The sequence below is a fragment of the Lipophrys pholis genome, assembly GCF_963383615.2.
Source record: "Lipophrys pholis genome assembly, chromosome: 20".
Taxonomy (NCBI): domain Eukaryota; kingdom Metazoa; phylum Chordata; class Actinopteri; order Blenniiformes; family Blenniidae; genus Lipophrys; species Lipophrys pholis.
In genome coordinates this window covers 18,372,436-18,396,833 of record NC_137648.1, presented here as the reverse complement: position 1 = coordinate 18,396,833, position 24,398 = coordinate 18,372,436, and the positions used below count along the sequence as shown (strand labels likewise).

Here is a 24,398-nt window from a genome sequence, read left to right as displayed (position 1 = left end):
ACCGTTATCATGTAAACAAAAGTTTTCCATTGTCACGTGAAAACATCGTCGTGTAAACGGAGCCTTTAAATGTCGTAGCTGCAAAGATAAAGCTGAAAGTCATAAGCATCATCGATTCTTTGAAGAAAAACTTGAAGTGCTTCATTGCTTTCAAATAAGTGGAGCAACAAAAGGTGCTCACTTGTGAGTTCCCATATGGATTCTGTGAAAAGTACATTTCCAAAGTTTCATCCTATTGTAATGTGATCGACTGTTAAACAAAACTTAACTTTCCAGTATTTTCCTGCGGCCTGTAGCTGGACTGCGACACAAACACATTTTTTTTAAGCCTCTGTCCGTCCTCCTGTCCTCTGCTCTGTGTCTCTTTCTCTGGGCAGGTCTGAGGAAAGGACTCTGTGGGTTTGTATGAAATAATCCAGACCAACGGCAAAGAGATCATCTTCTGGCTACCGGGGGGGGGACGCCACAGTTGCCTTTGCTGGAGCTTAAGACGAGAGTAATAAACACCCGAGGAGTTCTGCAGCGGTGCCATCTCAGCGATCCCTTCAAAAACAGGCAACCTTTACCTTCAAACAGCCCCCCTCCCTCCTCCCCCTCTCGATAAATACACCATTGAGCTCCTCGGAGGCTTTAGCCGGGCCCTGAGGATAACCACATGCAAAGACATCTGACGTGTGCTCACACAGCAGAGTTACATCCTGCAGCAGTCTGAGGCCCGCGGTATCAGCTAAGCTGACTGAGTCTTTGGTGACCTTGCATAAACTGACAGGAAGTCAACTTTATATGGGGAAGAATAACAAAAATAAAAAAATAAGGGTCAGAACCATTAAGATGTAGCAGGTAGACTATATTATCCTGAAAGTAACACCTCATTAGTGGCAAGGACAGGAGAGGCACGCTTTTCATATTTTTCACTTCTTTCCCCGTCGCTGGCCGGACACACAAACAAAGACACATTAAATGTGTGACCCTGTTTACCGCCGACGTCAAGGGCAGATTTTGCGGAGCTCTTTAGCATTTGAGCCAAACCCCCCCCCCCCCCCCCCGGCCCCCGCCCCCCGCCATTTCTCAGAACATTGCTCTTAATTGGCTGTATAATGTGAAAATCCACGTTCGTGGCGCGGGCTCATCTCGGCCCCTCGCGTCGGGGTAAACAGTTCGGCGCCGAGTCGAAAATTAAAGATCACAAAGAGCCCTCCTTCCCTCTTCCTTGTTGCCAGGTCAGCTTAAGTGCGCCGAGCAGAGAGTAATTGCGGCGAGCGCGGAGGCAGACATGATTGTGCTTTATCTGCATAAGTGTTGGCAGCTTGAAAACAAAGTATTACGCGCTGGAGATTACTCCGGACACCCTCTAATGACTTCTGATCTGGTGGCAGACGAGAAACAGTAGATAAAGGAGTTCGGGCTGATCCCTGATCAGTATTCAAAGCGGCTGCGGGGAGGACTGGGGATGAAGGAGCATCTTTGAGGGATTTGAAGACGAGGATGATTTGGTAAAAGCACTATTACTGTGTTGACTGTAATGCACAATCACCCTCTCAATTTCTTCCCACGCCTTTTGGAGACGCTCGTCGGTTTCTCGGAGGTGAGCTGAAGCGCCATTTGAATATCTGCAAATCGGGTAAAATTCATCATAAGACAAGGACTCTGGTGGCGAGAAGATTCTCCACAGATGCCGAGTCCCACTTTTCCCATGAAAACAACGGCACGTCTTCGCTCCATCTCGTGGCTGAGCGGCGGCGCCGGGAGACGATTTGAAGGAGGGCCACCTGCTCGCTCATCTACTGCCTTTAATCAAGTAATAATCCAATCAGGAGCCGTTTATGCACGGCAATTGTCCGCAGTTTGTTTACAATTGAAACTGGTCACGGAATGAGAAGTTCATTAGGCGCAGAAAGCATCTGGAGTGTGTGTGTGTGTGTGTGTGTGTGTGTGTGTGTGTGTGTGTGTGTGTGTGTGTGTGTGTGTGTGTGTGTGTGTGTGTGTGTGTGTGTGTGTGTGTGTGTGTGTGTGTGTGTGTGTGTGTGTGCGAATGACGATGCTTGTGTGTCCAGATGTTTTTTGCGAGACAGGTAGAGTTTGTGTCTTTCAAGAAACTGTTCCACACTGACTTTTAGGTAAGGATCTGTGTATTAAAGACACTGTGTCTGCAGGAGTGACAGAGTCTCTCGGCTTTCTCCTTTGCCACCGCTTGGATCTGACTTGATGTCGGTGCACTGGAGCAGAATGCGGCCAGCCGATGCCGGAGTGCCTGCACTTCCTTGTTCGCTGTCTGCTGTGGCGGGGCTGTCTGACCCCTCTGGCCCTGGTCTAGACGCTAATGACAGCCCCGCTGAGCTTAATGCCTCCTGTCCTGAGCACAAAGCGCACACAGGAAGGGGCTGGGCCGCAGCCATTAGCATCATCCCACTGACCAGGCACTGAGTCTTATCATGGCTGAAGTTAATTGAAGGCTCTGATGGCTATTAGTCCGGACCCGAGCCGATGGAGAAGACATTTACTGGCATCACTGCGACATTTTGGCAGAAGACACTTTGGGTATAGAGAGGAACTTTAAAGAAAAAAACTCTCCAATGAGGAAAAAGCTCACTCGTCTACACAAAAACGACTTCAAGTAAAAAGGAAAAACGTTTGTGAAAGTCGTTCTGCATTTCTGCGGTTTCCATGTGAACTCACGGTGTCTTTAAATGCGCAACGTTCTTTAAACAAAATCGCAAAACTGGCATGTTTTCATTTGAAACGACATGGAAACGGGGCCCACGTTTGGGTTTCGGCTCCCTCGTCGTTCTTTGGTAATTCGCTGCTGATGTAGTGCAGCAGAGAAACATCAACAGCTATGATGCTTGTATCAAAGTGCAGGATGAAAACATCTATTTTTTCACAAAATGCAGGTGTCAAATTACAGCCCGTCGGTGAGGTCAACATAAGAAAAGTATGACTATTTACACTGTGAGTCAAACGCAGCTTCTATAATCGAGTATTGAGATTAAGAAAAATCCCTGAAGCACAGACGGTCCCATTTAAGGGTAAAAGCATATCTAATGCACTGCTGGATTTGAGCTTCTCTCTCAGCAATATTGCACTGTTTCCATAATCGCTTTATTTTGTTTGGCACAACTCGTCGTGACTCACTGGATCTTCTCTGACTCAGGATAACTCGGAGTGTCACTGCCTCTGATGGAGTTTACACCGGGTCAAGGCTAAATATGGTTTCCTGACACTTGCTTATAAACAGCAATGAGATTAGTGTCTCAGTCAGCCGTCTTCAATGACAGCCGTCCTCTTCCCCTCAAATGTCATCCCATTTCATTTCTTCACCTCCTCCCCCTCACCTCCTCTCTCCCCATTGCTGCGCTGAGTCGTCACATTCACCTTGGTGTGACGCCAGTCCCTCAGCTTAAGCTTTTAGTTTGATTACATTTGGCCACTTTCTGTCTTTTTTTATTTATTTTTTTTGTTGGAGTAACCATAAAGTGGGACGTCTTCCGTCTCTTGTCTCCCCTCGTCGACACTTCCCATCAGTTCAAAGTATAAAGGGAATCACTTTAAGGAAACAGCGGACACTACTGTGACTGTGGAGAGAGGTTAGAACTAAAGACAAAAGAGAAAAGTGTGCAGTCAAGAGCAAAGACTGCTTTCATCTGTTCTCCTTGCCACTGGGGGCTCGTGCACGATGGGATGTGCTGAGTACAGACGTGGCGTTTAACTGCTGAGGCGCACAATAACAAAAACTGTGAAAATCAAAAGTGAAAAGACAGCTGTGGGCCAAAAAATACAAAGACATGAAAAAAACTGAAAGAAATCTGGAATGATGAGTGAAAAAACAACAACATATACTGCATATCCAACATTCAGGTATTTGTACATAAGGCAGGGGTCTTCAGGAGCTACAAAATGCCCAATTTCATCTTGAGGGGAGTGGCAAAATAGTGCCATGATAACATTTCAATTTCCACTTTATAGATTTTTAAGGGTTTTAAATGTTGATATTTTCACATAGCCAAAACAATTAGTACAGAAAAAAACTACAATCTCAATATGAAGCCGAATTTATTGATGCATTCTGGTGCAAAATATAGTGAAATGTCCCAAAACGTCTCCTGTATCCATTATGCATTTTCTTTTTTTTTTTGGACAAACTCACCCCGACAGCATGGTTTTGAGGCTAATGCTCGTTTGCTATCTTTCATGGCAGAATCACTGATATCTCAGCTCTGGGCTCGGTGTTGTGTTCACATATAATAAATGTATTCTTTGAATTTTTAACCATTTGCTGGATTGGAGCTTCTTCAAAGCAGGTTTTAGCATAACGGCTTTACTTTTGACACCTTAAATACAAGCTTCAATTCAGGCATTTGAAAAGAAATCAAAACAAAAAAAACCAAAAAAACAAGTGAACCAGAAATGCTAAACTTTGTGTTTATCTGTATTCACCAACGGCTACATACAAAAAAATAATGAATGGCATGGTTACTAACTAGAAGTGAAGTATGTCACTGAAGTTTTCATGTGTCGGCCATATTTCATTTAGAATTTGGTGTCAGTGGATTAAAAGTTGGCTCCGGGGCAGATTAGACATTCTTTTTATAGGAAATATGTCATCTAAAGAAAAAAGGCTCGGGCTCAGTGTTGTGTCCACTACTGCTAAGAAATTTCTACAATTTGCTTGGTGGTTCGGCCGGATTGGAGCCTCTTGCAGGCCAGTTTCGGTGGACAGGCCTTATGTTTGACGCTCCTGACATAAAGGACGGTGAGCCTCTCACGCTCAGATGGTCTTCTCCACTTTACCTGACATCCTGTGAACTGAAAGGCACTACGTGGATCCCCAGGGGCCCGCCTCCGTTGGACACCTCCACCGGCTTGAGCATGCTCCTGCAGGACGTTGATGGATGAGGGGAGGAGGCGGAAGAGGGAGGGAGGGAGAGACAGGCATGAATAAAAAAACTAACAGGACTGACAAGAAGGCGCAGGAATGCAAAATCTAAAAACACAGCAGAGTCAAACATGACACCAGGTCAATAAGATGTAGGGGAACGTGTTGGTGGAGGCTGCATTGCGTTGCCTATAGAGACTCATCCATTACAAAGACTGGCTGTTGGACCTCGGGGTCGATTAGGGATCCAAATGGAGACTCCAATTAAGTGATTACGATCAGACTGTTGTGCTAAAAGAGGACAAATTAATTGAAAACGTGTAAAGGGAAGGGAGGAGGAGGAGAAGGTTAATTTGTGCAGATAAAGACGTGAAGACAAATGAACAGACAAACGTCAATGTAGATGTGCGGGATGACGTTTCAAGAACAAGGCTTTTCTTCTCTGTGTCTGCGTCTCACATACAGAGGTTATTGGATTAGTATTCTACTAATTATCAACATCAATAATCAAGAAAATGGTGTCGGAGGGGAAGTTTATCAGCATTTAATTTTTTTTCGACTGGATTCCAATCGAAACATGTCAAAGGTATCTGGCAACAGCAACTTGCAAACAGAAAATACCTATGAACTGAAGGCAGAATGAATTGATTGAACAATTAAAGAGAAGTTAAGAAAATATATCTTGAAGTGGAAAAATGATAACAAGGCTCATGTTCATATTGACATTTTCATGGTCAAACTGTTTGGGAGGGTGGTGTAGTGAACATGAATATTAAAGTTCAGGTCCAACATCAAATTTTGCGGCAATAAAAAAAGAGTTGAGACCTAAACTGACAAATCCAAAGTCCAAGTAATCTATTTTTGGGGGAGAGGGACAGCGTCCAATACCACGTTGTTATTTGTCCCACAGAACCCTCCAACACCCCCCACGTGCACAAAGTCGATAGCGTGGAAGTACAATGTCGTGATTTGCTTATGCCAAAATATATTGAGACGTTTTAAAAAAATATATCCAAAAGATAATGCAGCTTGTGTCCGCTCTGCGTAAGAAAAAACAAAGCTTTGGAAAAGCACTGCTAAATTGAGTTTGCTCAGTATCGTAGGACGGTAGGATTACACAAAAGTAAAATGATAGAAGTTCCTCAGACATGGCTGAGGTAAAGTCGGATAAAAAGCAATGACATTTTGTGTGTGAATAGATTGTTCCCCATTTAAAAGTCTTATTTCCCTTTGAAATGGTTTCACATTTGTAAGAAACCTTTATTTGTGGTATTAGCACCAGAGCTGAGTTGGCGAGTTGACGGATGAAAAATTTGCCAAAACGGAGCCTTTCTTTGTGGCTCTTGTTTCGGGGTTCTGATTCTCGCAGCGACCTGCTACAGGAGTCAGAATGGCGTCTGCCACGTTTGACTGATGTACTGCTGGTGTGTGGCTTCCTATGAGATGAGCCAGGTATCTCTGAAGCCCAGTGGGATGATGGGGATCATTGAATAGAGGACACAAGAAGATTCCTACATCTTAGACTGATTTACGAGACAACGTGTCTGCTCCCATAGTGCTACCAATAATCCAGGCATTACTGGACTTCACCATTTCCCCCATTTGCACCGGTGTCTGAACCAACAGTCTGTAAAACTATTTGAAAGGGAAACAAACAAGCTTTCCAATAGTATTCGATTAACGTTACACAAGACGTTTATAATTAAGTTATACTGCCACACTGTTTAAAGTCTTTTGATAATTTCACATATATCATACAGCCAAAGGCAGATTGGGTAAAAACAAGATTTTCCTTAATTTTTTTCAGTGACAACTTGTGCCCGATCTCAAAATGATAGGCTGTCCAGAGAAGAGTGTCTGTGATGACACCAGCAGAAAAAGGGGGTGGAGCACCAAAAAGAGCGACGATGGGGGGAAAGAAAAAGACTCCATGAATATAGGCCCATGAGTAACACAACATATATTTGTGGAAGCTTTTAAGACACGCTGCATGGTGTATAAGTGGAGGGGGTAGTTTTTTTTTTTTTTTTTTGGTGTGTAAAAAGGCCACTCACTCCAGATGTAACACCGGTGAGTGTTCCAGTGAGGAGTCGGCCCTCCCTACTGGCTCGATCCTTTCAATTCTCCTCTCGTGCTTCCTCAGCTCCTCTTCCTCCTATAAAATACAAGAACAAAAAGGACAGATTGTTAAAAAAAAGCAAACAAAAAAGAAAAAATTCCAAGAACATACAAATAGCTCTCACGCATTCAGTCATTATTTTAATTTGGCTGGACTTGCAGCTCATCCTCTCCTGCCTATATGTCTTTTCACCAGCTTTTAATCCAATTACCTGTTGGAAAAGTCACATCTATTCCACAGTTTTAAATCCAACACTCTGGAGGCAGGACAGACTGGAACCCTGATGTGGCTGTGGAAGCATCACTCTACAGCTGCAACCCATTTGACAAGTTGTGTTAATTGATGCACCGATACCAATACCAGTATGGAGTATTGGGTCCAATACTGTTTGGTGTACTCTCAAAAGATCCACAATACACGGCAATGCAAAGCCTCCGCGTATCGTCTGTGTATGAATTAGACTTCATGGCATTTCTTAAGTACCTGTATTGGTATTTGGTATCGGCAAGTAGACAAAGGTTGGTACTTGTACTCATCCTATAAAAAAAGTGATGAGAAAAAAGTGCAACCCTCGTAATTCACTGTTCCTTTACTATAAGTTAAGACCTGACTGAGCGCGGCACCTCCGCTGCCTGTTTGAGGTGATGGCAGCAAGATAAAAGATGGCAGCGCTGAATAAAAGCGATCTCGCCTGATGGCTTCGGTTTCTTCTTGCTTTCTTCGTCTTATTTACCGGTCTCACTTTCGGGGCCATTAGGCAGAGCAGAACCGTGAGACGGCGGCGGTTACGGGCGGGGCCAGACGTCTGAGGGCTTAACTAGGCTCTGGGACGAGACAGCGGCCTCGTGCTCTCCTTAATGGGGGATAAAATCTTCATTTGGAGGCCTCTTTATGGGGATGGTACGGATCGAGCCGAGGCACTTACGCGCAGCGATGACATCCCGCATGTCGGATGGGGGAGAGACATATCTAATAACACAGGCTTCATTTTCAATCAGCTGTTGAAGGTTGGCGACCAAGAAAAACTGAGGGGGTCTGTCAACAAATGAGACGCAGTGATTACTATAGTTTCTTCATTATGGTCCGGCTTCCAGTCCCATTAGCAGCAGCTGATCCTTGGTAGGCTGTGCAGAGATCTTCCCTGTGGGGCCCGACTGAAGCCCTTTGTTAGCCCCCTCACCTTCCTCAGCCCCCTCACCTTCCTCAGCCCCTTCACCTTCCTCTTTCACTAAAATGTCAAGCACATACAAATAGGTTGAGTTTTTCATGAAAATAGATGCAAAGTGGAGGGGCACGATTTCTTCAGTGACAATCAGACAATCCCCTATTTATTTATTAGAGGTGGGGTGGTGGGGCGGTGGAGGAAGTGGGGGGAGCATGAACATTTCATTGCAGTCTACCTTAAAAGACCTCTTCCCCCCCCTTTCTGACCAGCCGCTATCAAAATAAGTCAGTCGACCTGGAACCCTGGCCTATAATTACATGTCAGCTGAGGTCCCTGGGCGCCTCGCACGGCCTGTTATTCAGACCTTTTCTATGTGTGAAAAATCCCATGTGTGTGTGTGTGAGAGACTTGATTATTTCATTTTATATGCATAAATAAATGTGGGAGGGCTGAAATCGGACAAGAAGAATGAATACAGAGTTGTTCATGGAATCGTGATTGACGGTTGCTGGATGGAGCATGAGAGGAAAAAAAAATATGTTGACTTGTTTTTTTTTTAATACATAAAACAAAGGAGATGAGTGTGCTTAGGAACTTTATCTCATTAGACAACGCCGTGATCAGAGAGGTGAGCTGATTAGTGGTGTATCATCGCGGCTGACGTGTAATTAACTTCGGCGGCGGCTCATAGCAACGCTTGCTTGTTACTTTAGTTTGATACTGTAAGCTGGTTCATGTCTTTTCTTTTAACATGTAAATGCAAGTGGGGAACAGAAAAAAAGATGAAGCGTGATGGAATGAAAGGAGAAATACAGGGGGAAAAGAAAAAGGAAACAGCTACACGAAAAAAGCAGCGTAATCATGTGTGACGTAGGACTTCAACAATTAAAATTGCTACCAAGTGGCAAGAGAATAGATCAGAAGGTGATACGTCTGTTGAGTGAAACAAAACCAAGACGGACTGTGAGGATGAAAAAGAAAAAAAAGAGTTTTAACCACAGTGGCGCGGTGATATGGATAAAAGAGGCATTCAATCAAAGATAAAAGGATGTATCGTGTCGTAATAATACCTCGCATGCTTGTTTATGAACAAATGACAAAATAATCTGCATGAAAATGAGAATTTTATTTGTTTGAAAACCTTCTGAGGTATTTTCTTCTCCATGCGAGTGCAGTGATCCGCGCTATGCCCAGATATTGATTTTTATTCCAAGGACATCTGCAGAACAACTGAATTGTTTTACATATTGAATGTTGGCTGGCTTTGTGATGTTTTTAAAGAAGAATACACTAAAGTGTTGCGGCTTCAAGCTGAGATGGTTTGCTGGATAACAACAAAGATCTCGCACCTCAGAAGAGAATTTGTAATTCAATGCCACATTTCCATGATAACGTTTCCAGTAAAAATGCATAATTTTTGTGTTTTCATTTCAGAAAAGTTGAATGTCTATATTGCAATCTTTTGAAAATGTAGTTTTCATGTTTGGCCACTAGTGGGTGCTGTTGTTTGTTTTTGTAATGAAACCAAAATGCACATTCAAGCAAAGAGCAATTAAATTTAAATATTAATAATGGAGAGTATACAGACATTTGCAAGGACAGACAAAAAAGTTGGATTGCTATTACGGGAGACTCAACGTGCACAGTAGCACAGCTTCAGAAAAGCTGCCTTTTCCGTAACTTCCATGGAGTCAGAGCTGCAAAAACGTTGCGTTTATCAGTGGCTCCGAGTATCATTCAGACGTATTCTTCCCTCGCCCATAATTAACTGGGATTGGCTTCAGCTCTATGTGACCCTGGACCGGATAAAGCAGTAGGATGGATGGATGGATTTGGGCTGAGTACTATTGATATCATTTTAATATTGACTAATAAAAGACGAAGTGATTCAAGAGACATGTCACGGTTTAATACATGTCAAGCAAAGCTAAAAACTTACTAACATAATTGTGAACAAGGTTTTTCTCATAACAAAGTGTGTTTTCTTGTATTATTGTTGTTTAGGCGGATCAAGCCTGAAGTGCCAGACGTCTCATTACACAATGAACCATTTGACTAAACGTGGATTGACTTCACAATGAGCGGAGGATAAAACCTGTTTTGTGGTGCCTGAATTAGCGTCACTGGAGTTTATATAAAGTTATATAGCCAAAATGTGGAGAAAGATGTGCTTTTTTGAGCAGTGACAGAACATTTGAAGGCAGGCCCCAGCTGCTTGTCACTTCTCTCATGAACAGACACATGATGGGCTCTTGACACTGGACTGGTAGTGCTTAAGTGTCCGCCGCGGTTCGTTAAGAGTCGGGAGTTGTGGGTGTTCAACCGCCGGGGGCACGGCTTCCTCATTATCTCCCAGAGCCTTGGACAAAGGCTGTGTTTGAGCCGGACTAACAAATACCACTTCAAAGACTGAATAATGACTTGTTGAGATTGACATTCGGCGAGGGTGAAGACCTAGCGGGTACTGCTGACCGCCCAGCAGAGCGAGACCTGCCGGGGGTTTCCTAGAGACCCTGGGCAGCTTTAGATTTCCTGCCAACCCCCTTATTGTCTGTCCTTGTGTCCGTGGCGAAGCTAAGCTCTGAGTGACAGCAGAGGAGAAACACAGGCTAAATATATATTCACCTCTCTCTGCCCTTTCACTCTCCCTCTCTGCTGTCTTTCTTTGTCTCTCCATCACTCTGAATCTGTCCCTTTGCCCTCCTTTCCATCTTTGTAAGAAAAAAAGAAAAAAAACATCCATTCCTTCCTCCCTTGAGTGCTTTTAGCACCCTGTTGATCCCTTGGTAACCAGCAGAGTGGAGGATGCAACAAGGCTTTTCAACTCTCTGTGGCACTCATTCCAGGCTTGTTCTCCCTCCCGTCCTCCTGAGCAGCAGGCAGGGAACCAAGCCATGATGCCACGCCAGGAAAAAAAATAAAAATCACTAGCCTCTTTGACAATAAAAAAAAAAAAAAAAAAAAAAAGCAAGTGTTGGAGAAGGCTGTATTAGATTTTTTTGAGAATCATCGAAGAAGCGAATCAGGAGCAGGTGGAACTGCAAAGTGCAGAGCTCTGTTACTTCCAAATGGACAGGCAGGTTAGAGACTGGCGACAGGGCCGAAGGGAGGCAGGGGAGCGTGTGGAGGGAGGGAGGTACCAGCTGGTTGGTCGGAAAGGGGGGTTGAGGGGGGGGGGGGGGGGGGGGGGGGGGGGGGGGGGGGGGACTCTCTCTGCACACACACTAACAAGCACCAGCGCAGCACGAACACTGGTGCTCCAGGGTTTGGGGCAAAGGCGGCATGTCGACGAGCTGTCATCCTCCATCAAGCGCTGTCCTAAAGCAGACCCGCTGTAAGTGTGTTTTTGTGCGTGTGTGTGTGTGTGTGTGTGTGTGTGTGTGTGTGTGTGTGTGTGTGTGTGTGTGTGTGTGTCACACCACCGGCCACAAGTACAACACGCAGTTGTTACAGGGTAAAGAAGTGGTGGATTTGGGAGGAGGAGAGTGTGTGTGTGTGGGGGGGGGGGGCTCCCTCCTGAGGCCATCTTTGACATCAAGGTCTTAACAAGAATGGGTTCAAAGGTTGCAGCGAGTGGTGTAATTCTGGCCACCGCCCAGCCTTCAGGGGCCGGCAGACGGGGGGCTCTCCCTGTCAGACAATGTCACGCAAGTGAGACGTCTGTCGCCTGGCAGAACAATGGACGCCAGAGAACAGGGTGCAGAAATATCGCAGGGTGTTCGGGGTATGAGCAAAGAGGGGAAACCAGCAATCAAGTCAGGTTGTTGACTGCTGCAGCATTCACAGAGGCCAGGGCAAAAACGCAAAGCATTAATTGTGCGAGGTGACATACGCCCCTTATGGAAACATTAGCCCAGCCAAAGGTAACACGTGAAGGCAACATGTGTGAAAAATCGGCTCTTGGAGGAGAGGAGGGAGAAAGAAGAAAAAAAATAAAACATGAAAATGGCAGAGGCAGTGGTTTCCCTTCACAAAAGGTTAAGGAGCTGTAATTGTACCCTCATTACCTTCAGTTACTGCAGTTCGACTAAACACTGTACAACAAGACAGGCCCAGGTTGGACTTCACAGAGCCGCTGCATAGCACAATGGCATTGACACACAAAGACAAGCTGCTGGTAATAACTCCTAATAGTCCTATTAAAGTTCATCTGACCTCCAGCAGCAATTACTGATACTTTTCTACCTCAAGCGGAGCCAGGATCGTGCTGGTTTCAATCAGCGCTTAGGGGAAGCTTTTAGGTGTCAGACACAAGACTTCTCAGGTAAATTTGCAAAGCGGACAATCAGAGTGGGCGTCTTCACCGTCTGCATGCACACATTCAGGAAAGGCCATGTCAGAATTCACCCTATAGCCATTATTCCGACGTTACAGAGGGTTCCTTTTTCCTCTGCTCGGAGGAAACTGCCATTAGGGCCAAATTATGGCCTCTGTGATTAGATTGGACGTGACTGTTGCACCCAACGACCTGGCTCCACTCCAACAGCCTTAACCCTATATCACCCACCAGTCCGTCGGACTCCACTGCCATTAAAACAGCCAATGCATCACGCTGATTAAGATTGCGGGGACACTTATTTACATTTATGCAGCAGATAGGGGTGCATTATAGAAGGCTGGGTAAAGAGTTAAACCAGTTAGTGGATGATGAAAGGCTCATAATGACCAAGCCACAACCTCCCTAAATGGCACTTAGTGGTTGTCAGCATGGAGACGAAAACACCACTGGTAAATTTTCTTATCTTATTTACATTGTTATGATCTTCATAATGATAATGTCAGCTAAAAGGGATTTCAATACATAGTAATCCGAATATATGGCACTGAACGGACAGAACTCCGCACCTATAGCTCTGTGCCATTCAGATTTTGAGTGAATCTCTTGTTGAGCTCCCTGTTGGACTGGAAAGAACAAATCTGGAAGAAAATCAAAGCGGCATGACCCTCGCGGCTGCCATCTCCTGCGTTTTATGGCAGAACAAAACCAAAAAATAAAGAGGGAGGTTACGATTCTACGGGTCCTGTGTTTGTGTGCCAACAGGGCAGTGTCCGTCTTCTGATGAGGACATGTGCTGCCTTTCATATTTCACACCCTGCATCCAGGGGCTCCAGCCTTGTTCAAAGCCAAGCGATTAGATGTACCATTCCTTTTGATAAGGAGGACGAGGGAAATAAAAGCTATGTGCTGTTGTGATAGGTGAAGGCATTCGAGGGAAAGCCGGGTGTTAAAAAGCTGTTTTAACTTGGAATCAGGTTCACGTTTACAATGAAAGAAAAAAAAACAACAAAAAAAAACGTATCCGGTTTTGAAGTTGCTGTTTTTCATAAAGCAAAACTTTGAAAGCATCACTGCATCTGCACATCAGTCGAAAAAGGCAGCAGCATTTCGATAAGTCTGCAGTTGGTGAAATAAACTCACAAACTCAATAGATCTATATGAAAAAGACGGGGCCTAAGTATCCATCCACCTGCTTTATCTACCTCGGTGCCGGTGGATAAAGAAACCATTGCTCACACCCAAGCATTTACTAAACAACTAATCCAAACAACACGGGAACACAAAAGCACTGCTGTGCTTTTCTGCCACACTAATAATCAATTTCTTTAAATCACACCATCAGCATTCTGAGCCAACATGTGAGGATGTGCCAACATTTTGAAGTTTTGTCTGCTCCTGATGCCAGATGGATTGTTGCATCAGCTTATTGATGTTTATTTTATTTATTTCTTCTTATGTGACAACACAGAAGTAGCATCTTTTGTTATGAAAATAAATCCTTGTAAAACAGAACGCCTAAAGTTAGACTTGAATCATGATGAATGGATGACAAAAATGTCAGCATTTTATCTATCTTTTGTTGTTGTAGTTGTTAACAAGCTGGAGCTCTTTACTTCCATGTGATTTGTATAATCTGCTCAAGAAGTATGATTGCCCCCCATGACAAGAAAAAAAAACCCAAACTGGGAAATATCCATTGTCAATTCTCAATATTCTAATCTATGCTCTCAGACATTTTTTTTCTGGCTAAATTTAATGTACCTCCGAAATCCCTACACGCCTCTTTAATCAACAACAGATCCCTACCCTTTAAGCCGGCCTGTTTTTTTTCCCCTTCTCTCTCTCCTATGGAAAGACATTGCTTTTGGTTCATAAACGTTCGTGCTCTGATGTGGATTCACTTGAAAAGCGAATTACGGGGACAGACAGGTTCCTAATGCTGTTAAGGAAATTAGATCAAAGAATGTGAGTCTGCATTTGTCCAGATCGGAATTGAGTGGTGGGAGGAAGGAGGGGTGGAGGTGAGAGGCAGACAGGGATGTTTGCGGTCTTGACATTCTGGATAAAACAAAGGCTTCCCTCCCTCCTTCTCTCTGTACTCGGCACGTCCTCCCTCTTTGTCTTCAAGTCTTTGTCCCTTCCTTTCTGTCACCGAGTGCCCCGCTGCGTGGAATACATCATCTGCCAGTGCCTGTTTCACATCAGGCCCGGGCTGATCTATCAATGACACCGCTGCCTTTGCCTTTGCCGACTGTATCGTTAAATCGCACTTTAATTAAATTAGGCCTGCTAATTATGAGGGCCTAAATCAATCACTGGGTCAATATATGAGGCCGAAAGCGGACGGAGAAGCCCGAGACTTTGTCCAAACCTCATCAATAACAACCGCAACTGGACCAGACCTCTCCTGTGCCACAGGGCCGGAGGTTCAAACCGGGTAGGAACAAATTGAGTTATAGTTGCCGGTGATTGTACAGAACGCTTCTTACACTCTGTGAAAAATGCTTTTCGAATACAGAGGAAGTGTTTTCCAAAGAGATTCCGTGATTGTGCATTAGAGTCGCACTTCAAAGAGGCATTCAAAGCTGATTTTCTGATGCACTGAAAGACAAACAGGAGTTCAAAAGGGGCTGTGAAGATGCGGTATAGACATGCTTGAGGTGAGGGGAGGCGGTTTTCCACGGATAATCCAGCGCAGCCCTGCTGGACGGACGGTCCCAGCTGAATCCCGGGGTCTTTACCAATGCATTAAAAAGAGCTCTCTGGTGCTTTTCACAGATTAATCATCATTTTGAGCTTATTAAGTGGGAGGACAGTCTGCTTTCCGCTGCTCCGAATATTTAATCCATCTTTCAAACTGTGAAGGTCAGCGAGCAAACGTCGCCCCCGTTGCAGTAATAACGGCCGTTTGAAATCCAACAAAAGGACCAATGGGTTGGTGGATTGTAATTAAATGCAAAGTCCATTTTTTTTTTGTTATGTTTTCTAATATGTTTAGTAGCTGTTCCTGTAATTATCACACTGACTTACTGAGTTGCATCAAGGCTGCCAACGGTTGATGTCGCCTCCTCGCCGAAACCGAGGAAAACATACCAAGTGTGGCAGCAGTGCAAGAGATGGCAAGTGGATTGTCTCGTCTATTTCTCATAGGGTTTTATTGACCCTGACACCCTCAATATACTAAACGTAAAGAATGGAGGAGAGACGAAAGGGGTGAATGATGTTGAACTATGAATAATTTAGTGGAAACTAAAGCTTCGGTACACACCGAAACAAGTTATTGCGGCGGGAGAAGGCTCTATTCCGAGAGGCGCCATTGTTTGCTGCCTTGTTTGAGCAGGTGGGGCGGGTGATGAGTGGGGCCTCATCTGTAGCGCTGTGGGAGAAGCGCGGGGTGAGGTGGTGGTGGTGGTGGAAGGGAGTGCTTTCCATTTAGTTTTAATTGGAAGCTGAAATTCTTGGATAAAGGGGAAAAAAGGGTGGGGGGGTGGAGGGAGCGCAGAAAGCCATTTGGCCGAGTCCGTGCTCTCAGCCAGGGCTAAATGAAGAGGGCCGTGTGGAGATGAGGGGCCTGTGGAGGGCCAGTAATGAAGAGAGGTCCCAAAAGACTTCTGCACAGACATAGAGTAATCTAACGAGCCAGGAGAGAGAGAGAGAGAGAGAGAGAGAGAGAGAGAGAGAGAGAGAGAGAGAGAGGGATGGGCAGCAGTGAGTTGTTTAGTGCTAACGAGAAGAGAGGAAGGAAAAGCAGTTTAGTTAGTTTGTTAGTTAGTTACTTTTATTTCGGTTGCATTCATACAAAACAAGAACATTATTACAAAAACATTTACCTTCTGTACCGTCAAAGGGTTACTACAAACAAAACTCGGTAATCAAATACAAACCTAAATGACAGTTTGAATTAGAAATCACTTTTTTGGATAATAAGTAAATATGAACTTACCAATTCACAGCATAACCTTTAATTATTGATTAAAGACTTAATAAATTATTATTTATTATATAATCTATATTTAACATTTGTTCTTACTTTACAGATTTCAAACATTAACAGCCCCCCTTGTTAAATTATTATAGAAAAACATCTTGATAATTTTTTTAATACCATCTGGGGAGGAAAAGAAACTTGTAGAAGGAAATGACCTGACGGTGGCGCTGTCTGAGCTACTGTGTATAACACGTGTCTCTGGAAGCAATGAGTGCAGGATTAGACAATCAATCGATTGATCAGAGGAGTGTGTCAGTTAGAGCGGATGATAATTTACTTCCTAAACACAACAAGTGATTGCAATCAGACCAGATAAGAGTACGGAAGGGAAAATCACCGCTGTTGCCACCAACGATCGTACAATGGTTCGCCGATTCGTGCCATGTAAACTGAGACACACACCTGCGACAGACACACACACACAGATTACAGATCTACTCACTCATTCTTGGGCCAATCACAGCAGGAGGTCTCACCTCGCAGCCCAACAGTTGCCTCATCAGGCAAAGCGACATGCTTTTCGCCGATGCTGTTGACTAAATGTAAAACCCTTGTCAGCATGGTTCTGGTTGAAATCACAAATGCATGTGGGAATATGGGAGAACGCTGTGATGGAGCTCGGCAGGGGTGCTATTCTACACAACAGCTCCCGCGGCCTGTATACGGGGAGCATGGAGAGGGGAAAAATTCCATTGGAAAACTGCTCCTCGGAGAAAAGTGCGGCCCATTACGGTGGCACTCTTGCTAGAAATGACACCATTAACACTATCTGAGCTATTCTAAATTCATTGTGGGCATCCAGCCTTGAGAGAGCCAAAGAATTATGCCAATGGGTTTTTGTATGACTCCGAAAGATTCATGAAAGTGACTCAAAATGTTCTGTTTTGGAAAATATTAAGGGAGCTGCTGCTGTGCGATCCACTCACCGAGTCATAAGAACTGTGTGCAGCTTTGATTACACTCAAAATACGGAGGGTGACCTGTACTTTATGAAAACTCCAACAGGATGTCGTTGAGGCCTTGAGATAAGCTGCAGCAACCAAGGTCTAGTTTGCTTTTTCAGACAAGTTTAGTCATAAAATTGGTAATGGTTTTCATACAATGCAAAAAATATAAATATGCCCTTCAGGATCTCGTCGTGCTTTACATTTCAAACAGTGACGCTGATGTGCTGTCCTTGAAGGTGTTCATCCTCCAACATGACGTCCAATCTTAGGATGAAATTCAGTCTAAAATGCTCACCTTGCTACTCGAGAAGGAGCCACTGACCCACAGGTCTTTTATTAACACCAAGTAAAAAATGGATGCTGAAGTATAAACATGTATCTTCAACAGATGTATTGTAGACCACTCACAAAGTACCATGTGATTATGTAAATACCCTTGGAAGTGCATTAATGTGAATACATTTCTTCTGTATCTACAAATGTGAATGCAAAATTATAATTGCCAAATTGTATTGACTTGCACAATTTTATATACAAATCTTAATTGCTAGTCGGATTCATCTGCAGTTGAATGCAACTTTTTCTGTTTATTCAGAGACAGGCTTGCTAATACTAGAACTTCCTGAATTGAAGTAATTAACATTGAGCAGCAAATGTTTAAGCATCGATTGCAACTCTGCTGCCAAGCTGCTAAAGAGGAAATAACTTGTTAGCAATGATTTCACTTGAAAACGGTGAACTTTATAGCACTTTTGGATTTTGTTTACACAACAACGGTGTTCAGAACCTCTGAAAATGCAACTTTTTATAAAAACGGCTCCCGAAGCCGAAAGTTTTTTAAAATGTTCCGGTTCAAGTCTCTGTGGAAACGGCAGAAACAATGCTGCTGTGCATGCTTTTGTAGAAGTCTGCAAAATGAAAATGTAAAAAAACAAACAAACTTGAGTATCTTAGAGTATATTACAGTTTGTTTATTCTGATATCGCACCTCATTGGCATTGACATCACCCGGTAGTTAACTGCTGATATTCATATTTTTGAAATAATGTCTTGTGCATCCGGTTGTTGTTTTGGTCTTGGTGGAAAACCCATCACATCGACTTCCTACTTGTTGTCAGGATCGACTTTCTGACAAGTTCATTTCTGAATGCTGGGATTTCTGAGCTTTTGGTCAAAATATATTGTATATTTCCATCTGCCTCGCAACAATTCCAATATCACTTTAAGGAGAACGACAGGTGACAAGGTGTTCACAGCTGGTTTAAAGCCTTAGTCACAGACTGTTGTGGATGTTTTTCCTCTGTAATGTCCTCAACAGTATGTGGTTCGATGGCCTTGTAAAACCACTATATATACCACGAGTTCTTCTACATGATGCTCGTAAGTAGCGGCAGTCAGATGTTGATGCAAAACCAGATTGAAATGGTGCACAATCAAGATCACAGCACCGCCTGAACGAATCTCAATCATAGCCCAAATGGTGTATCTCCAAGTGGCTGGCTACCATGGCTACGTCCGTGCATGAGGAATAAAAATGGACCGACCGGCTCACAACCACCACTTCCCCTCCTCGCCCTCTCCATTTAGAGCCTTCTTCTATTCCTCCATCTCCTTGGCTCTGAAATAAAACCATCCCATTCCTCTCCGTTTGCATCCGACTGTGACCACTTTGTTTCAGTGGCCGATGCAAATGAAACGAGTCTCTCCGGCCGCGATGGTGAACACGGAGACCCGTCTCATGTTGCTCCGCGGCCGCGGATATGTGGATGTTTACTGTCGGCCGGGGCCTTATTACATTCCTTCAGCGACTTAAAAGCATTGGCCTCCTTAATGGGACCTATAAAACAGTGAGAAAAGCCTATTGTGACAATGGACCTCATTGTGCTGCAGTGGACTCATTTGGCACTCTGTTGAGAGTGGAAATGTGTGGCATATTAAAAAAAATAAAATAAAAAAAAAGAGAAAGCAGTGAGGGAAATAGTGTGAGAGAGTCAAGAGAAATCAAATAAAGAGGAGTAAACGACTTTGCCCTGTGGGAAATCGGGCATCGTCAATCACCAGAGTTCATCTTGTGGCTCGGAGTCAAAGGTACAAAAGAAGGTTTGACATTTTTCACTGAAAGCAGCTATTCTGTGGCAGAATTATCATTTCAGTCGACCAGGAAGCTTCACCGCCAGCGACGCCTTGCCTCCAAAGCCGGGGCGCTTCGCTTTCCAGGGGAAGCAAACAGATTTCACCGTACAGAGATAAGCGTGAAGTGAATTCACATGAAGAAACAGTGTTTAAAAAAAAAAAAAGACTGCACGTCTTCCTCGGCCGCTTTGTTCAACGCTGCCCACGTCGGTTTTTGGCTCCACGCTGGCGGCCCCGGTTTTATTCCCTGAAGTCATTATTGTCTCCGGCTAAGGTGCCCCTGCTCCCTGTGATTTGTGGGTAATGAGCTGGCACCCCCCTGCCCGTGTTCAATTATTCTCATTGAGAAAGTGATTTCTCACTCCACGGAGCAAATCGGAGAAGGCGAACGCATGAACTCTAATCAAGAATTAACACGTTCGCGACCGGGCGGCGTGGGGGGACGGAGGAGCCGGGTAAACAGAGTCCTCACCTCTCCCCGGAGAAACACAGCGAGTACATCCACTCAACTTTAATGCTTTGAAGGAAGAAAAAGAAAAGCGAACAAAACTTGTCAAAAAAAAAGAAGAAGAAGAAGGTGATGTGTTTACAAGTGAAGCGCAGACACGGCTGCCGGCTGAAGGGCTGTTGGCAGTGATGGGGGTGAATGTGCAAGAGACATCTGAGTAGTAATTAACCGCAGAGAGCAGGAGAGCTGGAGGAGGGAGCTGAAAAGAAACAAATCGACTGAGATGAGGAGAGATGAGGACAAGTCGTAGCTCTCCGACTACTAATGGCCGCCTCGGCTCCAAGTGGAAAGTCGTTGTTTCACTAATCATGTTGTGGGTCCTCATGCAAATTCTCTGGACTTTTCCGCAGCTTTCTGGGTGATCCTGGTGCAAGTAAACCACTTGTTAATGAGTGATGTGCGAGGTTGTATTTGTGTCTGACGGCCACAACGCTTTTCTCTTTTTTTTTTTTTTTAGAAAAGTGCCATTTTGTAACTCCCAACGTGTGTCGTCGAAGTGACAATTAAAATGATCCGTTGTCTGAAGGGCATTACGGAAACCCACACACGTTGATCAGGCTTACACTTCATTACTTTTAATTGAGCGTCTCTGTCACACTTCTCTCTTTTTCCTCAGGCTTTACCAAAGCAGAAACGCTGATTCCTCTTTGTCAACAACAAAGGTGGTTTAATTTTTGTTGTGAGTGAACATTTTAGTGTTCAAATGGCTCGGAAATGTTCTCGGGGGCTTTGAAAAGAAAAATTTTAGATATCTGCTATCATTCTCCAAAGCCTGAATCAGTCAAACCTTAATCTTAACTGTCTGGTTACACACACATACGCAAGCAAGACAACTGAAAACATTTTCTCGGCTACGGCAGAGCTGATAGGAAAGAGTGTCGACAACTTCAAAAAATGTCTGCTGCTCAAACGAGATAAGAAGGAGGAAGGGGAGACACGACTCTCGGTAAAGTAAGAAGGAAAGAAAATGACGAAGGAAGAGAACAAACAGGGGGTATCTTCTTTGGGGCGGGGGATCAGAAGCCAGACTGGACTCGAACTTTGTGGCGAAACGAGAGAGAAGATCATCTTTCCTTTCTTGACAAGAATTTTGTTTCTGCCTCTTCAGCGAGGCAACACTTTTCTCCCGCCGACGGCCTTGGGAGGTACGATTCTCTTTCCAGTGGCGTGTCTGGGATTAAGTTGTGGAAGTTGTTCAGCCGTGTAAAGCGCTCCTCTTGTGTGTGTCTTCATAGGTGTGTGAAGGGGAGAGCTCCATATTTCCTGGTGGACGGCCGACTGTCTTAATATAAAATCTCACGAGCACTTGAGGCCCCGTTTACACCACAACGTTTCAGGTGAAAACGCATAGTTTTTGTCTGGAAAAAAAAAAGTTTTGCATTTACAAGGAGACGGCAGAAACGCTGAAAAAGTAGTTACCAAGCGAGGCCAGGGGTTAATGTCGTTGGTTCTGTTTGTAATGAAACCACACACACATGCACAGAGAACATTACGCTCCAACAAACGGACATCGGTGCGGAGAGATGGCGAGGTTGGATTGCTACGACGGACACCCGAAAACGCACACGCGCAAAGAAATAAAAGTTTTCTGTTTTCACTTGAAAACATGGTGTGAACGAGGCCTAAAGCTCCCAGAGGTGATCGCTGCTGGGAGATTTGAACAAAGACATTAAGGTAATAATGAGATGACGAGTGGTGCCGCTTTTTATATAATTGCTCATTTACAATCATATTTGTCCTGCTGTGAAACGAATGAATGACATGTGTGTTACCTGCACACACACACACACACACACACACACACACACACACACACACACACACACACACACACACACACACACACACACACACACACACACACACACACACACACACACACACACACACACATTAATTTACCAACAGAAAAGTGGGAAATGTGTTTTGTGGCTGCAGGCTGTTGGCAGACTCCAACACACTGCTCGCGGCAGAAACATATTGAGGTGAAACTTTTTTGGAGCAACGCAGTTGACTAATTTAGACTTTTTGAAAATTTGGAATTTACATTCACTCGCTACATAATATACGCATTGCGACTCGTCATCGGACGAATGCATCTGAACAAGAAATTGTCTGGACACTTTCCCAATAGCTCCACTATGATGCAACACGACACAAGCAGACCTGAAGTCTCTTGTTTGTTTGCGTTCAAGTGCTTTTCTTCAGCTTCTTCAGACTTCTTTGCGAATCATCACAAGTAAAAAATTGTTGTGTTTGTATCCTCAGAAAACCCTAAAGTGCACTCTGCCAGGAGAGCTTGATGCCAATCGCCCAGTGGCAAAAATGTTTTTCAAATATTTTTTCTAAGATTATTTTTTAGCATGATGGTTGCACACAACATTCATGTGGTGAAAACAGTTCCTCTATCTTAAAGTGCATCATTTCCATTGCCGTCAAATCATTATGGAATAGGGACTAAGGCCCCAATTACACGTTTTCAAGTGAAAACAGTAAAACGTCCGTTGTGTTTTGGGGGTCCGCTCACAGAGGTGGATGGAATTGGCTTGTCAGCTGCGTCGTTTTCAGTACTTCTTCCTTTTACACGTAAACGGACATCCTTTTCGACACAGAGCCGTGTAAATTGGAAGCTTTTCAGAAACGTTGTGTGAACTTGGTTTTTAAATGCCCTTCACAGTAAAGTTACAAAGGCAAGTTTAATCAGGAGTGAAGCTATTTTTGTCCAAAATAAAACCCCACAGCAAAAAAAACAAAACAAGGCTGTGTTGTTGGTTCATCGAGTATTCAGACCTATTTTCAGTACAAATGTCTCCCACATCAAAAACAGACAAGTAAGAGGAGCATTGTCACGGCCTTTTATTCTTCCTAGAAGTCTTTGAGGTTTTGGTCACACTTAAAAAGTTCCTTTGCTCTGCTACAAAGTACAGATGAAAAACAAAAACAGCATTTCAAGCTCAATCAATCTGGGGATATGTTGGTATTTTCAACATGGAGATAAAAGATCTAAGAAAATTCAACATGTCCATGATGAATTCCAATTGTGCAACTTTAGGAATGTCAGTAATTGTGTGTGTTCAGATAAATGCTGAGAACTCATGAGAAACTTTAAGAAAAAAAGAATGAAACACAAAAGCAGCAAAGATTCCTTAGTTGCACAAATAGAAGACGATTTCAAGAGAGAACACAGAGGTTCCCACATCTGTCGGGCCTGATCGGTTTTTAGACTGTCGTTGGTTTGTGCTGTGCTCTGTCAAACTACACCAACACTCAGCCCACTTCTCTGGTTGAAGATTTTAACATAAATGAGGGGGAAAAACTTCAAATAAGCAAGAGATTAAAGCATACAAGTATTGGAGTAAATGTAAAGAGTTCAAACTGGACAACTGTCGGAGGCGGTTAAAGCGCGTTTCAGCTGAAACTCCAAATATTCAAATAATGAGCACGGGCCTCCTGCTCTTCTACAAATTAGCACCAAGGTAATTAAAGATAAGTGGAGTACGGTACAGTCTTACCAGTAACATCATTAAAAATAAGTGAATGATGAATTATTAATCTTGAACAACCTCCAATTCGTGTGCCCTATTAATAGGTTCGGTCAATCAACAGGCACTTATGAGTTTGCACAATGCCAGAAATGACTGGATAAGCTCAGCTGGAAGTGAAACAACAAGGCCACCAGGACTGAAGGAGGCTAAAAAAGGCAGTGTGGTCCCTGAGAGAAATGGCAGGAAATAAAGCCGCTGCGGAATGACTGGGGGTCCCAGCCGTTCAGCCTCGGTGGCTAATTAAGAGCAGAGAGGCCATTATGGGGCGAAACGCAACATCGCGACTCCCCCAGACCTGCGTCTCTCCCATGAGTGGTTATTCACACAGAGCCCTCGTAAAGGAGGAGGAGAATTACTAGTTTCCACTTATTTTAGTTGGAAATTTAAGTTTTACAAAAAAAGATTGACGACTTTCTCGATTTCAATGCCACCTCCAAACTCGTAAAGTCATATAAAACTACGTATGCAACAATTTGATCCAGATTACAATGAGTAAAATAAATTCTACTAAACTCTTAAAACTTGGACGAGGTGGAGGAAACAGGAAATGGGGGCTAGATTCCACTTACTTAACGCTTTACCACCCAAATTCCTTAATACTCTTGATCACATTCACACACACCTATAGAGGCAGCTGCCATGCGAGATGCTCAGTCCATCCATTAGGAGCAAGGTGTGTGTGTGTGTGTGTGTGTGTGGGGGGGGGGGGGGGGGGGTCAGCATGTTGCTCAAGGGCACTTCAACATGTAGACAGGGGGAGATGTGGAATCGACTGGCCACTCGGCCAACCGAACCACAGCCGCCCAAAGCAAGAAAAGAGGGAAACATTTGAGCATGAAAG

The 24,398-nt window shown here is 44.0% G+C and overlaps 1 protein-coding gene across 1 annotated transcript in view; it reads right to left on the bottom strand.

Annotated features, from left to right (window-relative positions):
• Positions 1–24,398, bottom strand: part of LOC308125596 (partitioning defective 3 homolog) — a gene marked incomplete at its 5' end in the record, with an annotated part of 413,756 nt that overhangs the window by 218,747 nt on the left and 170,611 nt on the right. The window contains 2 exons of the mRNA XM_080489471.1: positions 4,789–4,872; positions 6,928–7,028. Coding sequence (XP_080345597.1) covers positions 4,789–4,872; positions 6,928–7,028 — 185 coding nt within the window. The remainder of the gene's footprint in view (positions 1–4,788; positions 4,873–6,927; positions 7,029–24,398) is intronic.